We start from the raw sequence: 23,416 nt of genomic DNA, 5'->3' as shown, positions 1-23,416 counted from the left end.
GACTGATTTTCACAATGGTTCCTTAATTGTGATGGCACTGGATCATCCTGAACCAAACTGTTTTTTTTTTTTCTTCAGAAGAGTTCATTGAGGACAAATTTTTGGAGTTGTTGATAGTGATTTTTGAAACAGTAGCAATTCTCTTTACAAGAGAAGTCAATTTAGTTTGATAGATTGTCTGGGCACTTTCACCCCACCCCAGTAACCACATAATGGCTAGCCCGAGAGGGCTGGGCTTGGGGTCACCCGCCTCCCCTGACACCCCTGCTTCCTGGGCTGGCCCTTTCAAAGTCATCTTAGTTACTTCATCCTGCGAGAGTGTTAAATAATGTCAGACTCTAGCGTTTCTCCTAGCAGGGCTGTTCGTATTCCAAGAGGAGACTCCTGAACATTGAAAAATGTTTTCAACTTGCTGGAATAAAACTAATGGTAAAATTTAAGGCCCATGAAAGGACGCTAAGAAAAGACATATTCTGGGAGAAAGAAACATTTTTTTTTTCTCTCTCAAATCATGTCCTTAGTGAAACTTCTGTGTACTTGTATATTCAGCTATGACTAGGATAGTCTCCATATATGGAAATTCCAGTTTAACACAAACCTATAGCATCTGAAACTTTCTCTCTCCCTCCCTCTCTCTCTCACGCACACACACCCACACAGTCAATTTAAAGAGAAGGGCAAAGGGATTGGGAAGGGACTGGCTGAGTTCCACCTGTGTCTTTGGAAGGCTGTGACAGCTGTCTTGTACTGTTAGAACATGTGCGTACACAGTCTAGCCAGGGCCTTTACTACTCGTGGTGATGGTTACTGAAAAGGGAGAGAGGTGAATATCTCAAGCTAGAGGGAATGGCAAGGGGCAGGAAGCGTTTGCTGTTCTTGTGCGTAACACTGTCACCCCCCTGTACATGCAGAGGTTTGCTCCTGAGCCTAGTATGGCCATGCACGTCTTTTCTCTCAAGCATTATGGACCTAGGCGAGGACGCTGCTGTAATTTCGCCTCCTCATAACCCAGAAAACCTCAGATGCTGGTTTTAAAATTCACCAGGCATTCATGACCTGCTATTCTAGGTGGTTTAATGATGTATAAATAGTGATTAATAGCAACTACCATTTTTTAAACGATGGGATTTTTTCTCTTTTAATCTCTGATATAGTGGCATTTTTATAAATGATAGCGTCAACTCACCCACCTTACTCCAGCCCCTTAGCAGGAGCAAGAGAGCCAGCAGGGACACTGGAAGGACAGGGGCATCAGATGGTGAAGGGACTATGCAGCCCACCATGCGATCGGTGCATCCCGAGAGAGAAGACAGGGCTGCATAAATGGCTCTGGAAGTAGGATGGGCAACATGCTCATCTCTGGAGAGCATCGTAGAAGACAACTTAAGAACACAGTGCCTGATACACGTTAAGTGTTCGGGAGTCATTCCTTGCATTAATTAATGAATGCGGTAATGAACGCCAGTATGTGCTGAGGTCAAGTATAATCATGCTTTGAGGGATGAAGGTGAAATGAATGTTTGGATAAGCAAGAGTATGATGTCCCTCTTCATGAGGTTGCATCAGCTTCTCGGCCCTCATGGTACAAGGGTGGGCCTGCCCAGGAGAAGCAATGGCACATTTTCCCAGCGCTCTAATTTTAACCAGGCTGTCACCCTCCTGAATTTCTTGGAACTGCTTATGCTGCACCAGCATCCGGCACTGTATCTGGAGGAAATGACTTTTTAACTACAGCATTGTAGTATGATTCTTTGAACAAAACCACAATGAACGATGGTGGCCAGCTTTCTTTATTCTTGGTAACTGCGAGGAAGCACTCCTAAAAAGCTGAAAAGCAGGTGAGTCTGGTGGGAGGCGACCAATTAGAGAAAAAGGACGGACCCTCAAGACTGCTTAAGGACTGCCAAGAGGCTCCTTAGAAACAGATACATTCGGGGACTTGATTACATCTGCGGAGTCTGGGGATATCTGGTCGTGGGGCTAAAATGAGCAGCTGCACTCTTTGGGGGTCTTCTTTGTAGAGCCTCTCTCTGTCATCGGCTGCTTCTCCTCCCGCAGTAGGTTCAGTCAGAGGAGCTTGGAGGTCCCACGAGATGAAGCTGGCTGTGATTTTTGCTAAGGCCACGGTCAGGAGCACGTGATAGTAGCATTGGCGCAGGCCACGATGGACCGTTTTTCAGTATACAGTTCCAGCAAAACCTGGTATTCTCCCTGCCAGGGGCACAGGTCAAGTATTAGATGTGTGACCCACAGTACAATTAACCATTTAACAAATATTTACAGAGAACCTTCTATGTGCTGGGTGCTGTTCTGGACGTTGCGGATAACGTAGAACAAGACAAGCCAACCCCTGCCCTGCGGAGCTTACAGCATCTGTGGGGGAGACAGACCACCCTTCTGATATGTGACTGTGTATGGTGTGTCAGGTGCTCATGTCATGGGGAAAACTCATGCAGGAAGGGAGTGGACGGAAGCACTGGGTTGGTCAAGGCGAGTGCTGGTCTGCAATTTTGAGCAGGGTGGTGAAGGGAGGCCCTGCTGAGATGACGACCTTCAGACAAAGACCTGAAGCAGATGCAAGAAGGTGCAGTGCTGCTATGGGCTGGGGCCCCCACCTTAGAGGGGCAGAAGGAGGCCAGTGGGGCTGAAGGGAGAGGGGTAGATGTGGGGGTGAGGTCAGGGCGACACAGGAGGCCAGACTCTTAGGGCCTCAAAGGCTGTGGTGGGGACATCAGCTTCCACTCTGAAAGGAACTGGGGTCAGGAGAGGGTGGCCTGCCCTGGCTGCTGTGTCAGTAAGATCCCTCTGCCTGCCTCGCTGAAAAGCCCAGGTGGGAGGCGATTGCAGGAATCCAGGTGAGAGATGAAGATGACTTGGAGTAGAGGTGGAGGTGGGGGAAGGCTTTGGGTGCCAGAGAGATTTTGAAAGAACAGCCGATAGGACCCGCTGAGGAAACACAAGTGGGTGGGAGAGAAAGAGATGGGTTAAAGGTGACTGCAAGATTCCTGGCCTGAGCAACTGGAGGGAGAAAGGTTTGTATGCTAAGAGATGACCCCGGGGAGCACAGTTCACCAGCACAAAACCAAAATGCCCCTTCACAGAAAGAATGGCTGCCTTTGGGGGTCCTTGCTGGCAGCAATGCTGTGAGGAGGTCTCCCTTCCTTTGCAGTCAGCTTGACAGAAGCCGCCTGGCAGCCAAGTCCTATGAGGACTGTAGAAGAGCCATTCCGGTTTTGTTTGCTGCCAGCGCCCCAGCCCTGCACCCCAGCAGCCACAGAGAGGTGATATGTTTGTAGACACGAATCTGGAGAGGAAAATGCTCTGGGGTGGTGGGAAGGTCACAAGCAGAGCAGAGGGATTGTGGCAGAGGCGGCCAGGAGACTGCTGACACATCTTTGAATTGCCTGTCACCCAAAGGAGGAAAGAGTTTAATCTGTATAAAGCAAGAGGGAAGGAGTAGGTGAGACCACCGGAGAGAAGCTGCATGACAGGTGGCTTTTGTTAGAAGGGAGCAACTTTCTAGCAATGAGCAGAGCTTCCAAAGAGAGTGGAGTCCCCAACACTGAAATTGCATTCAAGAGAACCAGGCTGTGCTCTGGATGCTGCCTTGGGTGTGATTCCATGATTCTAGACGCTCCCATGAGTCATACTCTTCAAATATTGAGCAGCTGTAATTTTAGAAACAGTGTTCGGAATATAACCAAAGCAGTCCAAATGTTAGAGAATTAATTATAAGTAAAGACCGGCTCAAATTTATATCTCATTGTGTTTCATCCTTCTCCTCCTCCTCATGTACTTTTCTTCAAAATCTCTATATGCATTTAGGTACACACCTACAAATGTATTGAACACCACATGAATTTTTCATTACTACATTATGAGTCTAAGAGGAGCTGTTGTATTTGAAGGAAGGGGTTCTAGATGATGAATTATAGATATCACAGACTCTGGTATAAGAGATAAGAGTATTTAGGCAAGCGTGCCAGGCTGGAGGCAGGTGGAGGTGTGTGCTGGGAGGCCAGGAGGCCAGGGTAGGGAAGGACTGAGTGCAGCGTTTCTGCTGTTGAGGAGGGCACAGAGTTTGTAAGATAGGAATTTGTAGGTGCGCCTTTGGCAATACATGGGTCAGGCTGTGCGTACGAGTTGTTGTCCACGTGCTTCGGGAGCCCAAAGGATCCCCTAAATTCTCATTCAGAAAACAGGAGGCATAGACAGAGGACAGCAGGTAGGACTTCAATCCGGGCCAAGGGGTTGGATGAGTTCCAAGGAAAACAGTACCAAGACCCTGGAGACTGAGCGCTGAGTGGGAGCGTTTTTGGCCACATGGGAACTGCCATTAGCCCAGAGCCCATCTCTGGAGGATTTAGCTAGAGGAGGGGATATGGGGTACGTCTTTTACAACCAAAAGTCTTTGAACTGTGTCTGTTCCACATTAAGAAAGCAAAGCCTCTGTGCATTGCGGGCTGGCCACGGCTGACCTGCAGCCGGTGTGGGGAGCCCATTTTGGGATTAAGGCCTCCAGCTCTCTCTGCTGTACATGCAATGCCCTCACACTGGGCAATATCTGCTTGAGTACCATCAGCGGTTGAAGAACTTAGGTTCTGCACTTCCTTCACTCACTGTAGGTGATTAAAATAAAGCTTTTTACGTATCTGGTCAACCTTTTTTCTTTTTCTTTTTTTTTTTTTTGAGATGGAGTCTTCCTCTGTTGCACAGGCTGGAGTGCAGTGGTGTGATCTCGGCTCACTGCAACTTCTGCCTCTTGGGTTCAAGCGATTCTCATGCCTCAGCCTCCCGAGTGGCTGGGATTACAGGCGTGCGCCATCATGACTGGTTAATTTTTGTATTTTTAGTAGAGATGGGGTTTCACCATGTTAGGCAGGCTGGTCTTGAACTCCCAACCTCAAGTGATCTGTCTGCCTCGGCCTCCGAAAGTGCTGGGGTTACAGGCATGAGGCACTGTGCCTGGTCTCTCAACTTTCTTTCAAAGGGTTTTTCTGACTTTAAGAAGCTATTTTCCCCTCTATCTTATAACAGTGGCTGGGTAACTGGTTTAAAAATAAGCCAACAATGCAAAAGTGAAAGTCAATTGTTAGTAAATTTTAAGTCAGCCTCTAGTGGGAGGAGGGGAAAGAAAAACAATTCAAATAGCAAAGATTTAAAGAAAAATGGAACTCTCTGGGAGAGTTTAGGCCCCTCATACTAGAAGTGAAGACAGGTGTAGTTTTTCTTCCTTGCAAAACTTTTATATTTTACTGAAAGGCCTGAGGAGGAAACTCTAGAGATTTCCAGAGGGAGAGGGCTGGAGACTTCCCAGCTGCAAGAGCAGTGCTAGTGGAAATCTGAGATGGTAGCAAGATGGCACTCTGACATAGAAACGCAGAGGCTGGGAAAGAAAGGAAACAAACCCAGAGGTGAAACTAAGTTACAGATTCTTTATGGAGAAAGAGACCTTTTTCTTCAGCCAAATACAGGTTTTGGAGAACTGAAAGGATGAGGTTATAAACAAAACTATTTAAAGTGGTTACATTTTTGTAACTGCACCCCCATGCCTATTGCAGCACTATTGACTACAGCGAAGACATGGAATCAACCTAAGTGTCCACGTATGGATGAATGGATAAAGAAGATGTGGTGTATATACACAATGGAATACTACATGGCCATAAAAAAGAATAAAATCTTGTCATTTGTGGCAACATGGATGGAATTGGGGGTCATTATCTTAAGTGAAATAAGCCAGGCACAAATACAAATATTGTTTATTCTCAATTATCTGTGGGAGCTAAAAAACATGATCACATGGAGGTAGAGAGTGGAAAGATAGATACCAGAGTGGAGAGGGAGGGGAGGAGAGGGAGAGGATAAAGAGAAGTGGGTTGAAGGGTACAAACACATAGTTAATAGAAGACATAAATTCAGTGTTTGATAGCAGAGTAGGGTGACTATAGTTAACAGAAATGTATTCAGTGATAGACATCCTAAATACGCTGACTTGATCACTATGTATTACATACTCATAACCAAATCTCACATGTACTGAACACATCAGCATGCATTGTAAAAAATCACATTTCTGTGATCCTTTTCATATTGCACCATAAGATTCTCTGAGGGGCCTGTAATCCCAGCACTTTGGGAGGCCGAGGTGGGTGGATCACGAGGTCAGGAGTTCGAGACCAACCTGGCCAATATGGTGAAACCCCGTTTCTACTAAAAATCCAAACATTAGCTGGGTGTGATGGCACGTGTCTGTAGTCCCAGCTACTCGGGAGGCTGAGGCAGAAGAATAGCTTGAACACGGGAGGCGGAGGTTGCAGTGAGCTGAGATCATGCCTCTGCACTCCAGCCTGGGAGACAGAACAAGACTGTCTCAAAAAAAAAAAAATTATCTGAGAGGTAGCATATTGAACATTTATTGCTTATAGCAGAGTGATGTAAATTGAGCCATTTAATAATGTCACATTATCTTGAACAGAAAGGAATTAGTGGAAAACTCTACTCTTAGCTGTGAGTTTTGGCAGCAAATGCTAAGGATGTGGGCATTTTATTGACTTAATGGCAGCTCAGGAGTAACAGTGAAGGGACAGTAACTGGAGGACCTTCACGCCTTCATGGCTTGTGCATCTTCCTTTCTCTGAACCGCCAGCCTCCCGAGCACGGTCCCAGCGCATGCATGGTGCCGCCCACACAGCCCAGCAGCACTGCCATATGGAACCCCACAAATGCCATAATCCTGCTGGACAAGACGCCGGCATCCCTCTCAGTGGGAGGTTTGTACTCCGAGGATTCCGTAAGGTTCACTGACATGTAAAATATTAAATGCCAAAATGACAAAGCCAGTGTGTCAAGAAATTTCAAGTGCCCACTGTGAAGTAGCAGTTTTATTAAGAAAGGGTTTTTGCAGGGATGGCCTATGGATAAGTTTTTTTTTTTTTTTTTTTTTTTTTGAGAGGGAGTCTCGCTCTGTCGCCCAGGCTGGAGTGCAGTGGCGCGATCTGGGCTTACTGCAGGCTCGGGCTCACTGCAAGTTCCACCTCCCAGGTTCACGCCATTCTCCTGCCTCAGTCTCCTGAATAGCTGGGACTACAGGCACCCACCACCACGCCCGGCTAATTTTTTGTATTTTTAGTAGAGATGGGGTTTCACCATGTTGGCCAGGATGGTCTGGATCTCCTGACCTCGTGATCTGCCCGCCTCGGCCTCCCAAAGTGCTGGGATTACAGGCATGAGCCACCGTGCCCGGCCAAGTTTTAAACTGTTTAATTCTTTCCTTCCCCTCCTCTTCTTTCTTGGTTTCTCCTCCTTTCCCTCCTCCTTCTTCTAGCCTTCTTCTTCTTCAAGAAACAAACTATTTAATACAGGAATTAAGTAATATCTTACCTGAGGAATAGTAAATTCAGGATTATTGACAGGCCCAGCATAGTAAATCTGCTCTGAAAAAATATATAAAGCATAGATGATGTTATTCAGTCATTTAAAAAAAAAGATTCATTCATGTGATCTGTGGTCACACAGATGTGTGACAATTGTTGGCACCAAAATAAGAGCAACTATTGCTAGAAATGTTTTCATTCCCTGATCTACACCTACCATTCATTCACTTATTCATTCATGCCACAAATATTGGACGGGCACCTTCCATGTGGCAGGCCCTGGGGATCCTGGGATGAAAAAAAGAAGTCTGTGTCCACACATTGCTTATATTCTGTTATGGTTTGGCTATGTCCCCACTCAAATCTCATCTTGAATTGTAGTTTCCATAATTCCTGCACGTCATGGGAGTGACCCAGTGGGAGGTAACTGAATCATGGGGGTGGATTTACCTGTGCTGTTCTCGTAATAGTGAATAAGTCTCATGACATCTGATGGTATTATAAAGGGCAGTTCCCCTGCACACGCCCTTTTGCCTGCCGCCATGTAAGATGTGCCTTTGCTCCTCCTTTGCCTTCTACCATGATTGTGAGGCCTCCCCAGCCCTCTGGAACTGTGAGTCTGTTAAACCTCTTTTTCTTTATAAATTACCCAGTCTTGGGTGTTTCTTCATAGTAGTATGAAAATGAACTAATGCATATTCTCCTGAGGACAATGATGATACAGAAATAACTAAACAAGATGATATCCAGATTGTAACAAGTGCTGGAAAGAGACACCAAGTAATATGAGAGAGGCAGGAGGGTGTGGTGGGGAAGGGGCCAGGCTGGATCCAGGTTGCACAGGGTTAAGTCCCAAGATTAGTTGACTGTGGACAGTTGTTATCTCTTTGGGCTCAGTTTCCTTGGTTTTTTTTTTTTTCAAGATGGGTAAGATAATGACAATAACAGTACCTACTTCCTAGGATGGTGGGGAATTAAAAGAAGTAATCAATAAAAAGCACTAATAACAATGGCTGGGAAGCACTCCATGAATACTTGCTAATGCCAGGAACTGGGAGGCACCATGTTCCACAGGGTGGCAGGTCATGGAGGCGTCTGTAAGGAGGTAATATTTGAGCCAAGTCCCGAAGGAGCAGAATGGGCCAAGCATTTAAAGAGCTGGGGGAAGATCATCTCAGAATAACAAAATAAGGACAGAGGCCTTGATGTGGAAAAGGGTTTAGGAAATTGGGAGGATAGAGGGAGATGAGTCTGCTGAAGCACAGTGAACAAGAGGAACTGTGTTGAGAAGAGCTTGGAAAGATTGAGGGGTGACAGATATTTCAGGACCTGCAGGAAATGGTAGGGAGTTCATATTTCATTCCAGAGGCAGTGGAAATGTGTTACAAGTCATGTCAAAATAGCTAATTTATGTTTTGCAGAGACATTCTGCTGTGTAGACAATGCAGAGGAGAGGCGAAGCCTGAAGGCTCTTCTGTGGCCAAGGTAAATGATAGATTGGTGAAGGGTGGTGGTGGTGGAGGTAGAGAATACGAACAAGATCACAGCTGTGTTGGGTGATAGCACCCACTGATGAATGGGTATAGAGAGTGCGGGCCAGGAAGGTTTTGGTTTCAGCATCTGGATAGATGGGGGTACCATTTATTGAGATTAGGGAAGCCTGGTGAGGAAGAGTGTGTGTGTGTGTGTGTGTGTGTGTGTGTGTGTGTGTGTGTGTGTGTGTATGTGTGATGATTGAAGAGCTCTATTTCTGGGAGATGGTTAATAAGAATCCTTGGAAGCAGTTGGCTATACAAGTCTGGAATTTTAGGGAAAAGGCAAGAATGGAGCTATGAATATCAGAGTTATTAACATGTGGTGATTAAACCACGGGACAGGATGAGATGCCTCCCTCACCCCAAGGAGATAGAATTAATCAACAGAGGAGAGGACAGGACCTCCTGAGGCCCTCCAACATTCAGAGGTTGGGTTGAGGAGAAGCCAACCAAGGAGACTAAGAAGAAATGGTCAGTGGAGTGGATGGTAGTCAGAGAGTGAGGGATCAAGGAAGCCAGGAGTTGAATGTTTTTCAAACAGGAGGGTATTGCCAGCCATGCTGAATGCTGCTGCTGAGAGTTTGAGTAAGATGAGAACAGAACTGTGCAGTGGATTTGGCAACATGAAGGTCATTTGGTGACCTTGACAAGAACACTGGAGAGATGAGTACAGATGCCTGAATGGAGTGGACTGAAGAGAGATAAGGAGGTGAGGAAGTAAGAGTTTTGTTATAAAAGGGAGCAAAAGAAAAAAAGATAACTGAAGGAGAGTGTGGTATTAAGAATGGCTTGTTTCTTTGTTCAAGATGGGAAATACTGTGCCATATTTGTTGTTCCAAGGGAATAATCTTGTAGAAAGAGAGACTGAAGAGGCAGAACAGGGAATAACTGAAGACACGAGGGTTTAAGAACGTGGAAAGGAAGGCTATTAACACTCCCTCCTGCATTTGAGAGAAGCATGAATATAACTCCCACAACTGCAGGAGAGAAAACAGGGAAGAATGAGTTCGGGTGTAGATATGTTTGTAGATGGGCCAGTAAACCAATAGTGGGGCTCCTGTCTGATTATTTTCATTTTTGCAGTGAAGGTCACAGACAGGTAGGGGGCACTAGATGGCGAGGGCCTGTGTTGTGTTGAGTAGCAAAAGGAGGAATACAATATTCATGGACAGTGGGGAAGAAATTTACTTGAGAAATATAGTAGGATTTCTAGGCAGTGTTGAGTGCTTTGTTTGAGGTTTGTGGCCATAAATTTAAAGATACTCCAGTCAGCCCAGATGTATATTTTCTTAGAGACATCCAGTAGCTCCGATGACTGAAGGTCAATGGTTGGATTGGAGTCTCACTGGACAAGAATGAAAAGAAGAGAAAGTCAAGGCTGTTGGGTTAGATGCAAGGAAAAGATTATAATAATAGACCATAGAATCTAAGGAGGGTAAGGAAGAAAGTGAAGGCAGGAGAGAGTTGTTGATAGTAACAGTGGGGAAGTGAGTAGAATGGAGTTTCTATTATTGCAGTCAAGGTGCTAGAATTGGTGAGCTGGCAGGATATAAGGAAGCCACATGGCAGAGGGCTTGACATTTAGATTTCAGAAATGGTGCATTTTAACAGGCTATAAGATATCCAGGGTTGACATGAGGGATGGTGGTTGAGGTGTAAAGATGGAAATGGTTGTTGGAAGTAAGGGGGTGAAAAAACTGAGACATCGTGGTGCTTGGTGGGCCATCCACATCAGTGTTGAAGTCAGCAAGAAAGATGATGCCTTGCCCAGCCCCTCAGTGATTACTGCCTCCCCTGTGATTCTCCAGCACTGCAAACTTTGTGTATTCTAAGCATCGTGGCTAAGAGCACATGTCCAGGGGTCAGACTATCTGGGCTTGAATCTGAGCTCTTTTTTCTATTAATTGGGCAAGTTACTTAACCTGTCTGAGCAGTACATAATAGGCACTGTAACTAATATGTGGTTACATACAGAGGGTTCAGAGGGACAGCCTGCCCGGGGTTCATTTGTCATGCTGGTGCTTTGCCCAGCCTGAGGACGCACCCCTTGCATTGCAATCTATGCTAATTGTGCCCCTAACAGATATGTACTGCAGTGGTTCAGCTACGGGAACATGATTTCTTTTTTGGTAGTTATCTTTTTCCCAGTAGATACTCTCTGACCCAAGCCAAGAAAATCAGAGCAGAGAGACAAAGAGACCCCTTCCCAATCTGTTCTGGCGAGAGAAGCAGAACTCATCAGTCTCTAGAGCTGCCCACTTTCTGCCTGGTGTTCCAGCTTTCTTGCCAATACTGTGACTCCTAAATGTCCTTTGAAGAAATTCCCTTTGCTTTTGTTGGCTGGATTGGGTGTCTTCTGCTTGCAACTCAGGATGTGGCTGCTACGGGCATGAACAAGCCAAGAGCACTCCTGCTGGCTGTCAGGGTTTGGACACTGCGTGGCTCAGGAGCAGAGTCCAAGAACAAGGACTGGTGCGCCATCCCTGTCTGATCTGGCTGGGTTCCCTTGGGCATGTTTTATACCTGCTTTATGCTTCTACAAATTGCTGTATGGTGGCACAGTGCAAATGACTTGACCTAGGAAGCAGACAGACGTGGGTTGGAGACCCAGCTCTCTGACTCACTAGCTAAGTAATGTTGGGCAATTTGCTCAGCTATCCTGCAACTCAGCTTTTGTGCTTGCAAAATAGAAATACTAATGCCTCCCCATACAGCATTGAGAGGACTGGAGAACTTGTATGTAAAGCCGCTGAGCAGAACGTGGTCCCCAGGAAGGGTAGAAATGGCAATTAGTTATTAACTATATTATTATTTACCCAGGTGTGAAAAAGAGTAACAGAATGGACATTCACTTGGTGGATGCTGAAATATGCAGTGAGACTAGGTTTTGGAGCTTCTTGCTTGAGCCAGTGTATGTAACTTTTAAGTTCTGTCTGTGCCTGTTTGTAAACTTTTGTTTTAAAAAATGGATGAGTATGACTCTTTGAAGAACAACGCTCTAATGATACCTAACATTTTGTTATGCTCATTTAATGCCCGCAGGTTTGCTCATTTGTGTTCTTCACCACTAAGAGGTCCTTCACTGGGCTGAGAGGTTTTCATTAAATTGGTCTCTTACAATTTACAGTTTCAACTGGAGCTTTTATGGGGGCTCATAAAGTTCTTGAGGTAACTGCAAGTAACTCATGAAATTGTCTTTTTTTTTAACCTGATAAAACAACACCTAAAATTAAATTTTCACTCCATCCTTTCTAAGATCCTCTCCAATTCTGAGATTCCTTTAATTAACATTCTCACACTCCAGGACTATAAAAAGAGCCCCAGTATATTTGCACCCATTTCTTCCGTTCCTTTCATATGCAATCTCTATCAGTTTTTAATGTGCAGTGGATTAAAGAAATTCACCTCCCTGGTTCTGAACACTTGAAGTCATTTCTGAATATCAGCTTTTTTTTTTTTGACCCAGATCTTTGGGTGATTGTCATTGAGTGTCTTTTTGAAGAGAAAATTGGTCTTTAAATTGTGGAAATAAAAGGTCCCAAGGGTTTTGGGTGACATCAACTTGATATGAGGGCCTGTGTCTTTCTTTTTTTTTTTGAAACAGTGTCTAGCTCTGTCACCCAGGTTGTGCAATCTTGGTTCATTGCAACCTCCATCTTCCAGGTTCAGATGATCCTCCTATCCTCCCACCTCAGCCTCCTGAGCAGCTGCGACGACAGGTGCATGCCACCACACGCCTAGTTTTTTGTAGAGATGGGGTTTTGCCATGTTGTCCAGGCTGGTCTCCAACTCCTGAGCTCAAGCAATTCACCCACCTTGGCCTCCCAAGGTGCTAGGATTACAAGCCCGAGCCACTGCACCCGGCTGGTCCTGTGTCTTTGTCTGCCTCTTTTTGTTCTCAATAACCAGTGCAGATGCAGCCTGCTGACTGCATGAACTCTTTTAGGCGACCCTCTCCCCATTTCCTAGCCCTTGCTAGGATCTTGCTGGAATTCCTGCTAATTTCCCAAATTTATTATAAAATGTCATTAATGCTTAAGCATTTTTAGGGCGCTCAACAGTATAAAAATACTCAAGTTATAATTATGATGACTAGGCCAATTGGCATATCCAGAACAAATATTTTTGTTTAAAAAATCATTCATTCATTTACCAAGCATTTTGAGTCCCTTTCCCACCTGCTGGGCCCAGCAGGGCAGGGTAGAGGGGAGGCAGTGTTCTTTTTTGCCCCAGTTATATTGAGAAATGATTGACAAATAAAAATTGTATATATTTAAGTTGTATAACGTGGTTAACATATCCTCACATAGTCACCTTTCGTGTGTGTGTGTTTGTGTGCATGTGTGTGTGGCTGCATGTGTGTGTTTGTGTGCATGCATGCATTTGTGTGTGAATGTATGTGCGTTTTTGTGTGTATGCATGCTTATGTGTGTGCGTGTGTGTTTGTGTGTAGTGAGAACAGTTGAGAGCTACTCTGCTAGCGATGCACAATACATTGTGATCAGCAGTAGTCCCTGTGCTGTACGTTAGGTCTCCAGAACTTACTCATCCTCTAACTGCAAGTTTGCACCCTTCGACCACCACCTCTTCTTTTCCCATGCTCCTTAGACCCTGCCAACCACTCATCTACTCTTACTATGAGTTTGACTTGTTTTGGATTCCACATGTAAGTGAGATCATGCAATATTTGTCTGCCTTATTTCATTGAGCATAATGTCCTCCAAGTTTGTCCACATTGTTGCAAATGGCAGAATTTCTTTTTTAAGGCTGAATCATATTCCATTGTGTGTATAGACCACATTTTCTTTATCTATTCATCTGTCGCTGTTGTTTTTACATCTTGGCTACTGTGACTAAGTCTGTGAGAAATTCCCACTGTCGGTGGGAATGTAAGTTAGTACAGACAATGTGGAAAACAGTGTGGAGATTCCTCAAAAAATTAAAAATAGAACTTCCATATGATTCAGCAATCCCACTTCTGGGTATATATATATATATATATCCAAAGGAGATGAAATCAGTATCTGGAAGGGATACCTGCAAGCAGGGAGGCAGTGTCAACCTGGGAGGATGCAGCCCTCACTCTCCCCTCCAGGTGAGGCCAAGAGCAAAGTGGGAGGAAGCTCAGAGTCTGTGATAGCATCTGGTGCGTGGAGGAACAAGGTGAGGGGCCAGAGGACGAAGAGGAAGGTGGGAAGGATGTTCCAGACCAACCAAGAGCATCATCTCCGGAGGAGGAGGGAGGGAGTGCATGGCTTTATTCTAGTGACCTCTGGATACAGTCTTTATTCCTCTCCTTGCCTCTGGGTATTTCCCAAGAGAACCAGATCTGAAAGATGGGGAAGGCCCAGGCACTGCTTCTCATCCCATCCCCTCTGATCTGAAGCTTTGCTTTCTTCAGTTTCTGACCCTTGAGGATGTAGTCCTTACTGTTCCCCTAAGACTTGGAGCTGGTAGGTTAGGGCTCTCATTTAAGGTAATAACAAACTTGCCTTGGGGTAGGGACTGATAAGAGTGTCCACTGCCTTCAGGGCGAATGTCACTGAAGCTAGGTCCCAGTGGGCCTTAAAGGCTGGAGGTTTCTTCAGGTTTCCATGGATTCCAGGCAGTGTGGGTAGGTAAGCTCCAGGCTAAGCCAGGCCTAATTGTAACTTTTTAGTATTATTTTTCAGTGTGTCCTAATTTGGCAGCTCCTCAAGCTCCCGGGCCATGCAACTCTTATCCTCTGAGCCTCTGAGTCCTTTGTGTCTCTCCTGGAGAGGTCCTCCTGGGACTCTCAGTGCTGCAGGCTTGGCTGCTCTGTTTCAGAGGGGGTTCTGCTGGTCCTCCCCATACAGTTGCACAGAATGTGCCTGGCTCAGGGTTAAATGGGATCAGAAATCCAGCTGTGCCCTATTGGGTCAGGGCCTGTAGCCCAGGACTGGGCTGAATCCCACCAGCATATGCTTTTAGTGGTCTGGGCCACATCCTTTCAGCCCCTGGTGGAATCCCGGCTGCTGGAGTGGGCATCAGCAGGGCCTCTGACGTTACTCCATGTCAAGGGGCTGCCCCTCTGCATGCTTTCCTGCTTCAGAGAAGCCCATGAAGGGCAACTGGGAAGTGCAGGGATGTGAACTCCTGAAGCCTCCTGACCCTGAGAAGGACAATTCTGAGGCACACGCTGCAGTTCCCCAGGGGTTGCTGAGGGATGGAGCCCTAGCTCCCTGTGCTGGTAATCAGCTCCCTGATGCATGTCTTACTGGCTTTCCCCATCACCCTTGCTTCCTGGCATCACGGCCCAGTGTACAACCCACCCCCAAGTCCTTGAACCTGGCTTTACTTGGGGGTACCCCAAACTAGAAACACTTCCTGGCAGAAGGTGCCCCTTTTTCTAATGTATACCAAGGCCACGGATGAGCTAGTGGTGGCCCTAGCCATCTGGCTGCTGATACGTTTGCACCTGTTTCTTGTGATGGAACCACCTAGTTCAGAAATGGTACCCGAATGCCCTGGAACCTGTTCCTTGACTTTTATTCCAAAGACCAGGAAGGAGAATTTTCATGCCCTGGATTATCTCTTTGAATTCTCTGAGTCTCACACTCTGGGAGAAGACAGGAGCTGAGTGACAGGGACAGGAGGTGAAGATCACAGCTGTACTCCAAGGGGAGGAACAGGGTATGCGAGGAAACCTGTGAGTTTTAGAAAAGAGGGACTGGAGGAAGCAGGAGGGGGGCACAGTGAACTCTGTCTTTGTTTTCTTCATTCAGTTGGATGGAGAGTTACTGTCCCTGAATAGTGCACAAGTGTCCAATAGTGCATAAGTGGAATAACCTATAATAAATCAAGTTAACTCTAATAAAGTGGATTTGAAAACTTTGGGACTCTTTGGCAAGTCAAATGGCCTTTTGTTGGATGATTATTTCTGTTGCTCCACAATTAGAACTTGCTCAACTTTATTTCTGAATGTTTCTTGGGGATGTCCAGCATTTGGTCTCACCCCATTGGCTGTGTGAAGGGTCAGCATGTTCTGGGAATAGTTGCTGTGGTGTTTTTGGAGTCACAACTGTACTTTAGAACTCATAACTGTATAATGTGAGTTTGGATGACTTTTTCTCTACATGAGTTATCTTAGTTTTGCTTCCAGCTAACTACTTTGATATCTTTCCCTGTCCATTTGACAAGGCATGTGAGATTTTATTTTATGGCCTTTCACTGCCTAGAGAAATTTAATGTTATTTACAACTTGAAAACATTCACTGTGTACTTGTAATGAATCATTTATAAAATTAGAATTTTTCCTGGGTTTCTTCACTCATGGTCCTCTCCTTAGGCCTCTGCAGTGATTCAGGGATGTACTCATCTCTACCATCCTTTTCTTTTTTTTTTTCTCTTTCTTTTTTTTGTTTTTAGAGAGAAATCTCACTCTGTTGCCCATGGCTGGAGTGCAATGGTGTGATCATAGCTCACCACAGCCTTAAATTCCTGGGCTCAAGTGATCCTCCTGCCTCAGCCTCCCAAGTAGCTGGGACTACACCACCATGCCCAGCTAATTTTTAAATTTTTTTTGGAGATGGGGGTCTTCCTATGTTGCCCAGGCTGGTCTCAAACTCCCAGCTTCAAGCAATCCTCCCTGCCTCAGCCTCTGTAGCTTCTGGGATTAGAGGCATAGCCACTGCACCTGGCTATCCCTGCCCCCTCCTGCCCATTTTTTTTTTTTTTAACTTTTTTTTTTCCAGAGATGGGGTTTCTCTATGTTGCCCAGGCTGGTCTGGAATTCTTGAGCTCAAGCATTCTGTGCCCCTCGGCCTCCCAAAGCGCTGGGATTACAGGTGTGAGCCACTGCACCCGGCCTCTCCCTGCCCTTTTTATTCCTAATAGAAGCTGGTTTTCTCTCCATGACAAACATGATGAAGGACTCCTTGCCATCTTACCATCTTTCTCTGCCAAGAATGGGCACAACACATGGGCTGTCATTGACTCCTAGCCAAATTATTTCTCCTCTGATTAGAGGGCATGCAGGTGGCGGTTTTATGGGGGAAAAGTGACAGTAATGGCTCAATAAGGCAAGCCCTTGGGAGCAATGATACAATCTCCTAACAGAAAGACTCATCTCTTGCCTCAGATTTGTGAGCAAGTGCATTTTCTGTGAAGTTCTCAGAGTTGTTGGACTTCTATGAAAGCATTTTGATTGGAAACCTATGGAGTTTGAGTTTTTCCCATATTATACACAGTTTTGGGCCTTTCCACATGGCACACAAGAGTTCAGCAAGGCATGCTGGGTTTCCAGTTGGGGGTTGTGCAGGCTAGTAATGGCTCCCCAAAAGAGGTCCAAGTTATAATCCCCGGAAACTGTGAATATGTTACCTTATATGGCAACAGGAACTCTGCAGTTGTGACTAAATTAAGGATTTTGAGATGGGGAGATTATCCTGTGTGGCCCAGGGGGGCCCAATGTAATCACAGAGGTCCTTGTAAGAGGGAGGTAGGAGATCAGAAGGAGAAGGCCAGGTGGAGATGGAAGCAGAGAGTAGAGTGATGCCACCACAGGCCGAGGAACGCAGCAGCTTCTAGAAACTGAAAAAGGCAAGAAAGCCAGCTCTCCCTGGGCCTCCAGAAGAAACACAATTCTATGATACTGTGGTGCTAGCTTTCTGATATCCAGACTATAACAGAATCAATTGATGGTGTTGTCAATGGCTACGTTTATGGTGATTTGTTACAGCAGCTATAGAAAGCTAATACAGCGGTCTTGGATTAAGAAAGGAGGGACCAGGTGATGAGCCTGAGCAGGGACAAGGGTAGTGGCTTGTTTGTATTTGTGCTCTCCACAAAGGGCCCTTCAGAACCATGACACGGATGTCACCTAGGATTTGAGCAGAACAGAAAGTACTTGAGTTTAGGGCTGGGCCAGAGAGTAGAATTTCTAACACGAACTCACAGATGAGCTCAGGATGGACTGTTAAAAATACTTTAGAGCAGTATAGATACTACTAGGTCAGATCTGTGCAATAGAACATTCCACAAAGATGGGAATGTTCTGTGTCTACACCATCAAATACAGTAGCCACCAGGCATGTGTGGCTATTAGGAGCTTGAAATATGGCTGGTAGGACTGGTGCACTGAATTTTTAATTTAACTTAAATGTAAATTCTTTAAATAGCCACATATGACTTATGGCTGTCATATTGGACAGTGCAATTCTAGATCCGCACTGGCCAAGAGAAATATAATGTGAACCATACATGCAACATAACATTTTCTAGTAACTACACAAAAAAAGGAAGAGGAAATAAGTGAAATTAATTTAGTAATATATTTTGTTTAACCCACTTATTGAAAATATTACCGTTTCAGCATGGAACAAATCTAAAGAGTCTTAATGAGATATTTACATTATTTTTTTCATACTTTGTACCAAGTCTTCAAAATCTGGTGTGTATTCTGTACATTTCACTTTGGACTGGCCATGCTCCTAGTACTTAATGGCTGCAGGGGCCAGTAGCTACTGTCTGGATGGTGCCGACTATTTAGTCATTGATGAGGAAGCAGGGCCTAGCAGGGAAAACGACTTTTTCAGCAGCATTCCCTCTGCAAGGCCTGTTTCTCTGCTGTCCAGGTTCCCCCTCTGAGAGACAGAAAACTTCCAGCAGCAAAGCAAAAAGAATTTAAGTTTTTTTGTTCCACTTACCAACCAATTCCTAAATTTTGTGGACAAATACTTTATACAACATTCAAAATACAACTTATAAATTGGTGGGCTGATTAGATTCCTAGAAATGGAAATGAAGTAGATGATTATGGAAGCAAAGAGAAGAAATTGACTTGATCCTCAGAAACCTGGGCAACCCTGGGAAAGAGTAATGCCACTGGAGAGCGAAACAGACATCACAGAGGGCTGCGTTCCTCACACTGGGGGGCTCCGGGCTCACCCACATCAGGCCTCTCGGGATGTTTAGTTTCTTAAAACGCAAATACCAGCAGCGGCTCTGGGATCCGATTGAGTGATATGGGGGAGCCGTGAGTTGGCCTTCTTAATTAGCTTTCTAAACTATTATTACATCAAAGTATGTCACTGAGCTGGATTTATGAAATTCCATAACAGTCAAGGAATAGTAAATAAGCTTGTCTTAGAAAATTAAGTGTTTCTGGTCCTAGGTCATCCTTATAGTATGCTGGGCTCAAGGAACATAAAGAATTCACTGATGTCAAAGCACAGTTGCAGCACAGTTGGCTTATTTACAAACAAGCTTGAATTTTAGGATGGAGAGAAACAACCCAGGGCTCTAGAATTCCTTAAAAAACAGTATGGGGCCAGGCGCGGTGGCTCACGCCTGTAATCCCAGCACTTTGGGAGGCCAGGGCGGGCTGATCACAAGGTCAGGAGATCCAGACCATCCTGGCTACCAAGGTGAAACCCTGTCTCTACTAAACATACAAAAATTAGCTGGGCATGATGGCGGGCGCCTGTAGTCGCAGCTCCTCTGGAGGCTGAGGCAGAATGGCATGAACCCAGGAGGCGGAGCTTGCAGTGAGCCAAGAATGCGCCACTGCACTCCAGCCTGGGCAAGAGTGAGACTCCGTCTCATTTAAAAAAAAAACAAACAAAAAACACCAATATGCTTCTGTGTCCAGAATCCATGCGTTCTTGGTCTCACTGACTTCAAGAATGAAGCCGCGGATCCTCACGGTGAGTGTTACAGCTATTAAGGTAGCGCGTCTGGAGTTTTGTTCCTTCTGATGTTCAGATGTGTTCGGAGTTTTTTCCTTCTGGTAGGATCGTGGTCTCACCGGCCCAGGAGTGAAGCTGCAGACCTTCGTGGTGAGCGTTAAAGGCAGCGCGTCTAGAGTTGTTCATTTCTCCCGGTGGCCTCCTGGTCTTGCTGGCTTCAAGAGTGAAGCTGCAGACCTTCGCCGTGAGTGTCACAGCTCATAAAAGCAGCGTGGACCCAAAAACTGAGCAGTAGCAAGACTTATTGCAAAGAGGGAAAGAACAAAGCTTCCACAGAGTGGAAGGGCATTGCAGCGGGTTGCCACTGCTGGCTCGGGCAGCCTGCGTTTATTCTCTTATCTGGCCCCACCCACGTCCTGCTGATTGGTAGAGCCCAGCGGTCTGTTTTGACAGGGCGCTGATTGGTCCGTTTACAATCCCTGAGCTAGACACAAAGGTTCTCCACGTTTCCACCAGACTCAGGAGCCCAGCTGGCTTCACCCAGTGGATCCTGCACCGGGGCTGCAGGTGGAGCTGCCTGCCAGTCCCGCGCCGTGCGCTCGCACTTCTCAGCCCTTGGGTGGTCAATGGGACTGGGCACCGTATAGCAGGGGGTGGAGCTCGTCGCGGAGGCTCCAGCCGCACAGGAGCCCATGGAGGGGGTGGGAGGCTTAGGCATGGTGGGCTGCAGGTCTCGAGCCCTGCCTGGCGGGAAGGCAGCTAAGGCCCGGCGAGAAATAGAGCACAGTGCTGGTGGGCTGGCACTGCTGGGGGACCCAGTACACCCTCCACAGCCGCTGGCCCGGGTGCTAAGCCCCTCATTGCCCAGGGCCGGCAGGGCCGGCCGGCTGCTCCAAGTGTGGGGTTCGCCAAGCCCACGCCCGCCCAGAACTCCAGCTGGCCCGCAAGCGCCACGTGCAACCCCATTTCCCGCTCGCGCCTCTCCCTCCACACGTCCCTGCAAGCTGAGGGAGCCGGCTCTGGTCTTGGTCAGCCCAGAAAGGGGCGCCCACAGTGCAGCGGTGGGCTGAAGGGCTCCTCAAGTGCCGCCAAAGTGGGAGCCCAGGCAGAGGAGGCGCCGAGAGCGAGCGAGGGCTGTGAGGACCGCCAGCACGCTGTCACCTCTCACTTCCTTTCACTCCATTTAGCAAGAAAAAGTGCTCTTTTGCTTAGTCATTGCTTGTACCCTCTGTAGGGTGGCTACTGCTTTCAGTTTTTTTTTTTTTTTTTTTTTTTTTGCAGTTCGAGGGTAGGAGTTCTGCTAATGCAATAAGTAAACCATTGTTTTTGGTGATTCTGCATGAATTTGCTGCAGCAGCAGCTGCCTGGTAATCACAAGCAGGAAATCCACCATTGAAGTCTGGAGACAAGGAATAATACATGAAAAGTAGAAAGGAATGAAGGGGAGATGATGGTGCTTCAGATTTACAATTCCATGAGAGATGCAAATGACACTGTCTCCCCACAGGGACAAGAGGGCCAGGGAAACTTCGCCTTGTTCAACCATCAGAAAATATGCAGGCTTGGACCAAATGCATCTTCCTGCTACCTGTAAGGAAAAGGTCTTAAACTTCTAAGCCTCAGTGACTCCACTGCCTCTTCATGTGCCTTGTAAAAATGCAGACTTCCAATCTGAGATGGATGATGACTTGAGGGGCTCAGAGCGCTTGCTTGAGAAATCTGTCATCAGCTGCACAAAGTTGCTGCCATGGATCACTTATTGAATGCTTGCTGTGTACAGGACACCATTCTATGGGCTATATGTGCATTATCTCGTTTTATCCTTATGACTATCCCATGAGGTCACTTGTATTTTCTTTATTGTACAGATGAGGAAACTGAGGCTCAGAGAGATTAAGTTACTTGTCTGAGGTCACATAAATGGTAAGTGGCAGTAAAGATTCAGCTCTGTGTAGGTCTGGCTTCAAATCTTGTGTGTAACCACCAGGCTAGTGGTTCTCAAAGTGTGGTCCCTGGGCCAGCATCATCAGCCTCACCGGGGGACTTGTAAGAAATGCAAATTCTCAGACTCCTTGCCTGATGTACGGAACTGGAAACCCTGGGGCTAGGTCCAGCAAGTGTGGTTGAACTTGGGCTCCAGGTGATGCTGATGCCTGCTCAAGGTTGGGAACCACTGGACTGGGCTAAGGTCTCTGATCTCCAGCGGCAGCACTGCAGTCTGATGAGTCAGGGGACAGGAAATGCTTCCCTAATGCTATTGGTTTTGGTGACATGCTGCCTGCAGCTACAAAATGACAGTGGGGATAATAATGGCAAGAGAAATAGTGCAATTTTCCAGGTCACAGAAAGCTAGCACTCCCTCCACGGGTCTGTAGATCCATCCACGAGAAGAGGAGCCAAGACACATGAGTTCCCATCTCAGCCACTTTGTCACTGGGGATACTGGCAGCAGTTGAAGGACAGGACCAGAAGCTAGGATTGGGGGAGGTTGGGAATGAAGTGCGGAGATGGAAAGCCTGCAGCTTTTGAAGGAGCAGGAAGTCTAAAATGGCCCAGAAATCAAAGGTGAGCAAACAAGTATAACATAGGTGATACCCTAGAAAACATGTACAGTAGACAATAGTCCCCCTTATCTGCAGTTTCACTTTCTGCAGTCTCAGTTACCTGTGGTCAATTGTGGCCTGAAAATGTTATGGTATTTTGAGAGAGAGAGAGAAAGAGGGAGAGAGACAGTGAGAGAGAAAGACAGAGAGAAAGAGAAAGAGGGACCATACTCACATATTTTTTATTACAGTAAATTGTTATAATTGTTCTATTTTATTAGTTGTTATTGTTAATTTCTAACTATGGCTAATTTATAAATTGAATTTTATCATAGGTATATGTATATATGGGGAAAATAATAAATATAAAATTTGTTACTATTCATGGCTTTAGGCATGCACTGGGGGTCTTGGAACATGTCCCTATCAGGTAAGAGGGGACTACCGTATTTTAAAATTTAGGCTTCTGTTAAGCTGCTTATTCCCCTTCTGTTATAGCCTAAATCGATGCCTGAATTCCGGGGGCTTGCATTTGTTAATGTATGTGTAGTGAACATGAAACAACTGAATCATGAAGCCCATGGTAGTGGGGCCATGGCTGGGGGCATGCTTTCGAGAGGTTGTCAGGTCATCAGCATAGATTAATTTCTTCAAGGTAGCACCTGCTGGGAAGGTGGTTTAGCCCTGTCTTCTACTCCAGCAACGCAGGCGGTAAGGCATTTTGCAGAAAGCATTTGTGGATTTTTTCCAAATCTAGGCAGTAAACAGATTGCATTCCCAGAACTCCCCCCAAATTCCCTTCATTTCCTAGATCTGTGGAAAGGAGCACATTGAAACAGAAATAGAGGAGGCCATAGAAATCTAACTGATGGAATCTGACTGCTGATCTAGATACTATTGTTAAGACAGAATTTTAAATTGATACAGACAGTGAGATTGAGAAGGCTCTGCAATGAATAATGCTGGGAGGATCACCAGGTCCTAGTGTTCAGCATGAACCAGGACCAGAAGAGAAACATCTAATTAAGGAAGATAATGAAAAGGAAGGGAGGATGGGTAACCAGAAGCACCCACCATGGTTACACCTTTGACTTATTTGTATGTGTAAAATCAGTGAGTATTATAACAGAATCTCTTGGATGCTGTCAGAAAAATATCTGCCTTATGGGCAATATTATGCCAGACTTTAAATACAGTTCTCAGGGGATCTACTCTGTTTTATATGGAAATTCATCTAATTATAATGTATTTCTCACTTTGGTCAAACAGTAGAAAAGTTCAGATTTATACAAAAGATAAACCAGGGACCAGTT

At 45.9% G+C, this 23,416-nt stretch overlaps 1 protein-coding gene across 1 annotated transcript in view; it reads right to left on the bottom strand.

Moving 5' to 3' along the window:
• Positions 1 to 1,774: 1,774 nt before the first annotated feature.
• The window catches only part of LY86 (lymphocyte antigen 86), a 66,531-nt gene continuing 44,889 nt past the window's right edge, over positions 1,775 to 23,416 (bottom strand). The window contains exons 4-5 of the mRNA XM_032140411.2: positions 7,384 to 7,436; positions 1,775 to 2,211 (exon numbers count right to left, since the gene is read on the bottom strand). Of these exons, the coding sequence (XP_031996302.1) occupies positions 2,128 to 2,211; positions 7,384 to 7,436 (137 nt within the window). The 3' untranslated portion in view covers positions 1,775 to 2,127. The remainder of the gene's footprint in view (positions 2,212 to 7,383; positions 7,437 to 23,416) is intronic.

This window comes from Hylobates moloch, unplaced genomic scaffold (assembly GCF_009828535.3).
Source record: "Hylobates moloch isolate HMO894 unplaced genomic scaffold, HMol_V3 SCAFFOLD_20, whole genome shotgun sequence".
Classification (NCBI taxonomy): domain Eukaryota; kingdom Metazoa; phylum Chordata; class Mammalia; order Primates; family Hylobatidae; genus Hylobates; species Hylobates moloch.
This window is presented reverse-complemented; position numbering and strand designations above follow the sequence as displayed.